Below are 8,269 nucleotides of genomic sequence, written 5' to 3'. Positions count from 1 at the left end.
AGTGGATTCAAACCAAATCGTCTGGCAAACAGCAACCGGCGGCGGAAAGAAAAGCCTCATCAAATCAATCGGAAACGGTGCAATTGATGGATTGGTCAGAAGTGGGTGGAAAGAGCAACGAAAACAGGCAAAAACAGCTAGGGTTCAGATTGATGTGGAGAAAACGCAAGTTGTGGAAAAAGGAAGGTGATGAATGGTACCGTACGACGGAGTGGGTTGAAAGGAGAGGAAACACGTTAAGCCAGCTAGGTTGATTGGAGATGGGGAGAAAGAATGCTGGAGATAGAAAACAACGTCGTTTGCAAGGCTCCACTTGAAAAAGAAAAAAAAAAAGTTGAAAAAGCAGGACACATGGCGAGCAGCGATTGGAGGTCTTGTAGGAATAGTGAAAACAAAACTCATGAATAAGAAGTAGTAGATTATGGGATGAATGGTTGTGACTATGGAGTATGAGTAGCAAATTGTGGAGACGGTGCCAGTTATACAGCCCACTTCAACTGCTATTTTTTCCTTTGTTTGATTGAATTACTGTGTAAAATATTTTACATTGTTAGTGCATAAAAGTTAATCTCTTCTTCTGGCTGCATCTACCGTGTGTCAGTTTTAAACTGACACACGGTACCTCAGTTTGATTTTACCTGGAAACGTAGGTTGCCTAAGTTGGTTGACCGGTCATAATATCACATTATTTCAGTTCAATCCCTCCTCCCTAAATGTTGAGCGCGGGAGTTGACAATGGTGCCGAGGTAGAGAAAATCTGAGCTCGTGGAAGAGACGTTTCTCGTCTTGCGGCTGCCGGCGGTTCCGGGAGCTTCATGGGGGAAGAGGCGGATGCTGCTGTCAGATCTGAGAGTCTTCTCGTCGGCGTTGTAGTTTTTGCGGCGGCGTCGGCAGTAGACGAAGGCGGAGACAGCGACGACGACGATGGCGCAGGCGACGGCGGCAATGGCGACGCGGAGGAGCTTGTGGGAGGATTTGGGTTTGGAGGTTTGAGGGAGGATGAGGGAGGAGATGTTGGCGGGGAAGGAGGCGAAGGAAGAGGGAGAAGGAGGTGGTGGTGGAGATGGGTGTGTGGGGAAGAAAGGTGTGGAGGCATTTTGGGTGGTGGTGGTTGTTGGGGTGGAGGAAAATGGGTATTCTGGGTTTGGAGGTGAGGGAGAAGGTGAAGGTGGTGGTGGGTTTGGTGGTTGAGAGGGATGGAGGATTGAACAAAGATTGGGTACTAATTCCTCCATCAAATGTTTGAGGTTAGGGAACGAACTCTGACACCATAGAGAAAGGGAAAGGGAAGGGACCTAATCAGACTTTAGCTTTTGTATTTTGAGGTCTCAGATTGCAATTTTTCACAATTGCCTTAATCCTCCTATGTCCATTAACAGGTAACACACCCTAACCATTGGATCATTTTAATTGCGATCTGACGGCCAGGAAAAAACTGAGGTACCGTGCGTCAGTTTAAAACTGACGCACGGTAGATGAAACCTCTTCTTCTTTTTGCTTTCATTGAAAAGTTATAATATACAATTTTTTTCTTTCTAATGTGGAGGCTGAAAGCCCAAAGAAGACTACAAAAGCCTAGAGGTACCAACACCTCTTACATCTTTCCGGCCTTAAATAAGGAATGAGCCAAGGTGGTGCAGGACATCCTGAACTTATCTGAGAAGATTCATAGAATTACTTTCCATTTCATTCCTCGAGAGGCAAATGTCTGTGCAGACAAACTAGCTAAGTGGGGACATAGTCTTTTTTTTTTAACTCAACAAAATGCTTATATTAAATCAAATCGGATTCGGCATAGAAGCCAATACATCTGAACGTAAAAAACTAGAAAGTCCCGGCGGACCCTCCTCTATCCATACAACATCAGGAAAGGTAGAAACGTGCCGGACAAGATAGTCAGCACAACAGTTCCCTTGGCGACGAACAAAAGAAAAATCAACATAATCAAAAGTTGAAAGTAAACTACGACAATCATAAATAATAGAAAATAAATAAGAAATTACATTCGCCTTCTTCCAAGCCTAAAAGAGAGGTAAGCAATCCGTCTCAAATTGAACCCGCTTGAAGCCAAGATGCACAGACAACTCCATAGCCCACCTAAGACTCAAAGCCTCAGCCACCGTTGGAGAAAGAGCAAGCGTTGGAAATTTTACAGCGTAAGTTGGGACATAGTCTATAAGATACAAATTTGTTTGAATTGAATTTTTTTCCCACATAAAAAGACTATTTAAATTTGGTAGGGTACATGAGTGATTATAACCCGATCCAATCCAAACAAAACTGAAAAATTAATTAAGAAAAAAACCGATGTTGAATCAAAGTGAAACATGTAAAGCATAATTAAATCAAATTAATCTATTATTTAAATACCTTCATTTTCCTCAAATAGTTAGAAATGGACCACTCTAACCACTTTCACCTATATTTTATTTAAATGTGAAGATAAATGAGAGAAATAAGTGATATAATGTATGATAGAGTAACCCTGGTAACCCCATTGATTTTAATCAAACTGTTCATCATTATTGACGATTGTTTGATAATGCTTTCATGCGCCCTGTTTCTGTTCTTCCTTATTCACCAGGAGAAGGAGAGGGCTCTACTTTGCAAGAGTAGCTGTAAAAGTGAATATAATAGTAGTTCTTGTATTTATAATGGTTGCCTTACCACTTTAGAAAGTTTAGAAAACATTAATTATATATTTTTTAGTAAATGATAAACAGTTTCCTTAAATAATACTTATACTTATTTCATTTCATAAAAAAATCGTTCCGTAGATGTTGTTGAACAAATTTGGAGCAGAAACTGTTAAACAAACATTTCACAAACATTTAATGTTTGTCAACACCTTCCGACTCCTCCTTCGCCGTCGTCGCTCACGACGCCTTCAACACGCGAAACCGGTTCCGGCAAGCACGTCCCACGCGCCGTCTTCGTCGATCTTGAACCCACCGTCATCAACGAAGTCTGTGCCGGCACCTACCGCCAACTCTTCCACCCCGAACAACTCATCTCCGGCAAGGAAGACGCCGCCAACAACTTTGCCGGAGGACACTGCACCGGTAACGCACATACTCAACCAGATCGCGCGTGCCATTTGTGATTTGCGATTTGTGATTTTCGATTTGTAATTCCATTTTCTGTATTGATTCCTTGCAAATCGAATTTCAATTAGCTTTGAATTTGATACATGACTGTATGGTCCGTTTTCAAATTTACAATGTGATGATGATCTGAAAATGCCTGCACTTGTATTGTATGAGCGAAAAAAAGAGGCTTTGATTGTTTTTATGGAGTTTTTTACTTACCCTTTTGTTTTTTTCCCCTTAAAAGAACCCTAGAGTTTCATAAAACTTTGTTTCAACCATGCTTAATCTTCAGTCTGCATCAAAATACAAACTTGATTTGTCATTTACCCTGTAAACTTGATTTTGTTAGACAAGTTTCCATTGCCATTATGCAGAGAGATATATATAATATAAGTATTTAACATCCTTACTGCACTCTTGAGCTTTGTTGTTATCTCAGTTTTTAATTTAGTTTCTTCTGTTCTCTAGGATTTCTTATCCTTCTCCCTAATTGTGCTTCATTTTTCTTCTGCATGATAATATTTCTTTTTCTATCATAGAATAAAAACTTGACATGGATTGCGTGTTTATGGCGATGCCTTCTGTAAATTGTTTTATCTTCTATAAATGCTACATAATTAAATCAATAGTCTATATCTGTTACTAATAGATATGTAAATGAAGAAGTTGATTGAAGGCTTTTGTTTATCTTTTAAACATGTTGGTAGCAAAGGATATTCCCATTAACTGTCTTGCTAACTATGCTTACTTATGCAGGGTGTTTAAAAGGGTTGTTATTTTCATCACCAAATCTCATTATTGAGTTGAAAACTGAGAGAACTCTTGTTTAAGTAATATAGAAGCGACATTGTTGGGTTTTGGCGTTAAATACAACATCTGGCATGGGAAAAGAGAAAGTAAGCTCGGAAGACGTTCACAATTCTTATAGCCCCAAAACAAGTCTCTGGTGGTTTTATCTTGTTGCTACTTGTATAAAAGCTCTCCTTTTCCCATCCTACCGCAGTACAGACTTTGAGGTGCACCGCAATTGGCTGGCTTTGACCCACTCCCTCCCTCTTTCCCAGTGGTACTTTGATGAGACCAGTCCATGGACTCTTGACTACCCACCTTTCTTTGCCTATTTTGAACGCTTTCTATCCATTTTTGCTCACCTTGTTGATCCCCAAATAGTGCACCTTCAGCAGGGCCTGAATTATAGCTCAAACAAGGTGATTTATTTCCAAAGACTTACCGTAATAGTCTCTGATTTGACTCTTCTTTATGGGGTTTACAGACTTACTCGGAATCTAGATTCAAGAAAGCAAAAATTGATCTGGTCATTGGTTATTTGGTCACCAATGCTTCTTATAGTGGATCATGTACATTTCCAATACAATGGCTTTCTCATTGGGATTTTGTTGATTTCTCTTTCATATTTGGAGGAAGGAGGGGATTTGTTAGGTGGGTTTGTTTTTGCTGTTCTCTTGTGCTTTAAGCATTTATTTGCAGTGGCAGCGCCAGTTTATTTTGTTTATTTGTTGAGACACTATTGTCGGGGTGGGATTGTGAGAGGCTCCAGTCGACTTTTGATTATGGGAGGTATGGTTGCAGCAGTGTTTGCATCTGCATTTGGGCCATTTTTCTACTTTGGGCAGGTAATTATAGTTTATTTTTTTATTCAGTATTTTTGGCTGTCTTTCTCCCATTTATTACTTACTTTGCTACTCAAACCCTATAAGTTCAGTAGTTCTCAACTAATGTCTCATGTGAATGCATGAGATGTAATAGATGAAGAGGTTGAATGGGGTAAAACTCATTAGTAAAAGCTCTTCCACTGAATCAGAACAAGGGGCAATATATCCAGATTTACTTAACCACCTGAATTATGTTCCAAAAGAGATTACTGCATGGTAAAGAATTATATTAGCTTAAATTTGGTTCTCCAATTATAACCAACTTTGCTTTCTTACGTGCCAGAGAACAAAATTCATCATCCTTTGTTAAATTCTTGTATTACTTCACTTTTGTCAGTGTAGAAGTGAAGACATTCATTTCATATGCACCCCTTGAATTATTGATTTGCTTATTAGTTTTTGAAATTATAAATTGCAGATACAACAAGTCATCCAACGATTGTTTCCATTTGGCAGGGGGCTTTGCCATGCATATTGGGCCCCAAATTTTTGGGTATTCTATATCATGTCAGATAAAGGGCTTGCTTTCATATTCAGAAAACTTGGGTTTAATATCCAGACACCAGCAGGTTCATTCACAGCTGGGCTAGTAGGGGATTCCTCACCTTTTTCTGTACTACCTCAGGTAAGATTTATGCTCATGTTTTCTCTGAATAACTGGTTGTTATCAAACTGGGGAAAAAAGCACACAAGGGGATGGTTATCACCCATGTAAAACTTATCACATTCTTGCATCAGAACAAACAGATGATTTACATACCTTATTTGATGCATGCTTTTCATTAGTAGGAGAGCGAGGGGTGGTGTTATATTGCTTCAAGCTTGTAATTGGGAATCTAGCCACTGAGATTGGAATGTTTTTTCTAAACATGCTGAAAATATTGCTAATTTACTTAATTACCCTCATCCCATTTTCTAAGTAAAGAAATATAGATTATAATATTAATATTCACATGGGAGCCTTGACATGGTAACTCAAAATCAGCCCTAGTCCAACATTTAGATGTCATGTGATATCAGTGAAACATTATAATTGGTAGTAGAAAGCATAATATTAGTTTCATTTTACACATTCCAAGCTAGCCATTGCATCTTCCAAGATGCTTCTCTTCAATTGATATCAACAACTGAGCCTAATCACTGGTTGACGTTGTTCTTGTTAGAAATATAATATAATATAAAATCGTTCATGTTTGCGTTACCCAACAACTTTTGGGATAGTTGGTTCATGACATTGTATCAGAGCCTCTATGACCGAGTGGTCTTGAGTTCAATCCTTGTTTCCCACCATTATTCTAATAAAAAGTTGAATTTAAGAAGCAGATGTTAGGTGTAACTTCTAAGTCTAGTGGGGTCTCGTGTGAGAGGGTGTTAGAAATATAATGTAAAATCATTCATGTTCCCATTACCCAACAACTTAAACTTTTGAGATAGTTGGTTCATGACCGTTCTCATTTCCAAAATAAATATAAAATATAGATCATAAATATAAATGCCCATGGGCAGGCTCAATTTGGTAATTTGAAATCAGAACCAGTCTGATATCAAAAAAGTTATATTTGTGAAACATTGTGACTGGTGGGAGAATGCATAATATTAGCTTTTACATTTTATACATTTTAGGCTAGCTATTGGCTATTGCAACTTCCAAGATGCTTCTGTTCAATTGAGATCAGCAACTGAGCTAGATAACTGGTTATTTGAATCTACAACTATGATATAACAGTTATGTTTAGTCATACTACTTTGCACTTCATAATTCAGAATCAGAAGTTTCATCAAAACATTTATCTTTTCTATTTACTAATCTGCAGGTCACTCCGTCCATGACCTTTATAATGGTTCTACTTACCTTATCTCCTTGTCTTTTCAAGGCTTGGAAGAATCCACAGCCAAAGATGATTTGTAGATGGGTAGCCTATGCTTATACCTGTGGCTTTCTTTTTGGGTGGCACGTGCATGAGAAGGCATCACTCCATTTTGTAATTCCACTAGCTATTGTTGCTGCGCAAACCCTGGAGGATGCAAAGCATTACTTTTTGCTATCAATAGGTATGCTTCTAACGCTCATTCATTTGTTGGCCAGCTTACAATGCTTGCTTTTCTTTTTCTTATTTTCTTCTGTTTTTTTTAATGATACTGAAAATTTAAAATTGAAGTATACATAAAATGAAACAAATTTTATAGAGAATGTGTGTATGTGTCTGTTAGTGGAAAACACAAGTGATGGATGTGCCCCTTTAAAGGCAATATTTTACTGAAAGTCATGAAAAAGCCGTGAACAAATTCTAGATCAACTTTATCTTTTCTAGCTAATCTTGCCTTTTGCAAATATCATCTACGAACCAGAGAGCTTTAGAAACAGCACAAATTTCTGACACAAATAGTAGTACCACAACTACATAAAATTTTGATATTCTAATTCTCTTCATTAGCTGGTAATTCTCAGCCTGGTTTCTGTACAGTCATACTGCTGAGATTTATATTTTCATAAACTAACTACAGCTAAGATCAAAGTACACTTATGGAGCTAGAAACTATTTCCATCTTTCACAACTGTAAGAAACCAGAATAAAAGATAAGAGAAAACCAAGAAACAATTTTATTTTTTTTCCAGTGCCTCTTTTCACACTGTTGTATGTTTGCTGTCAAATATTTACAATGAGTGATTTGGAGGCCAAAGAAGCAGAAGTTGTGTGTCTGAGTCACACCATTTTGGTATCAGTGCTTCTCTTTTCCGTTTTTTGTTGCTTGGAATTCAGAGATTGCTTGTTTGTGCAGTATCCTGCTATTCACTTTTTCCGCTACTATTCGAGGCACAAGAGTATCCTATCAAAGTTCTGTTGCTGCTTCTGCACTCCATTTTGATGTGGTCAGGCTTTTCAGCACAATTTCATGATGGGATTGAGACAAGAGCGTCAAATGCTCGTCCAAAGAAAAAGGTTGATCAATTTGGATCTAAAGGTAGTTCAGGTGAACCTGTGAAGAATGAAGGTTTTGTTATTAGCTGGATTGAGAGGATTTATCCGGTTGGTCTTGTAGTTGTAGAGATATGGGGCCAATTTTTACACCCTCTTCTTTTGGGTGATAAGCTTGCATTCGCGCCCCTTATGTTGGTCTCTATATACTGTGCTTTTGGGATCATGTACTCTTGGATTTGGCAGCTAAGATCCATTGTTAAATCTCTTTAAATTTTGGATTGTTTGCAGTCATATTGAATTCTCTTTGCATGCACTTTTAGAAGCAGAATTTCGAGAGCTCTCTTTTTACTTTTTTCAAGCAAGACATTGCTTGATATGAATATTATTAAACCCTAATTGAAAAGTTATTTGATCATGACTCTTTCTCAAGTTCCATGGTAGACTGATAGTATAGCTAGGCGCATAATTAGGATCTGCCCAGATGGTTTTTTTTGTTGTCACAGATAGGTTTGAATTCTTATCTTGTGTCATAGTTCTGTTTGGAAATCCCATGGCAAAAGTATAAAAGGGAAATAATATTCACAAA

The 8,269-nt window shown here is 38.1% G+C and overlaps 1 protein-coding gene across 2 annotated transcripts; it reads left to right on the top strand.

Moving 5' to 3' along the window:
* The first annotated feature begins 2,764 nt into the window (after positions 1 to 2,764).
* On the top strand, positions 2,765 to 8,098 carry LOC130717894 (probable dolichyl pyrophosphate Glc1Man9GlcNAc2 alpha-1,3-glucosyltransferase). Of its 2 annotated transcripts, none has more exons than XM_057568291.1 (5): positions 2,765 to 3,062; positions 3,846 to 4,723; positions 5,181 to 5,387; positions 6,637 to 6,814; positions 7,544 to 8,098. In XM_057568291.1, the coding sequence occupies exons 2-5, from the start codon at positions 3,971 to 3,973 to the stop codon at positions 7,951 to 7,953; spliced, it is 1,548 nt and encodes a 515-aa protein (XP_057424274.1). In that variant the 5' UTR covers positions 2,765 to 3,062; positions 3,846 to 3,970; the 3' UTR covers positions 7,954 to 8,098. The 2 variants fall into 2 exon arrangements, with proteins under 2 accessions (XP_057424274.1, XP_057424273.1); XM_057568290.1 differs by having other exon boundaries at positions 2,766 to 3,062; positions 6,577 to 6,814.
* The last annotated feature ends 171 nt before the right edge of the window (positions 8,099 to 8,269 follow it).

Source organism: Lotus japonicus, chromosome 5 (assembly GCF_012489685.1).
Source record: "Lotus japonicus ecotype B-129 chromosome 5, LjGifu_v1.2".
Lineage (NCBI taxonomy): Eukaryota > Viridiplantae > Streptophyta > Magnoliopsida > Fabales > Fabaceae > Lotus > Lotus japonicus.
The sequence above is the reverse complement of the archived record's forward strand: the minus strand, read 5'-3'. Positions and strand labels throughout refer to the sequence as shown.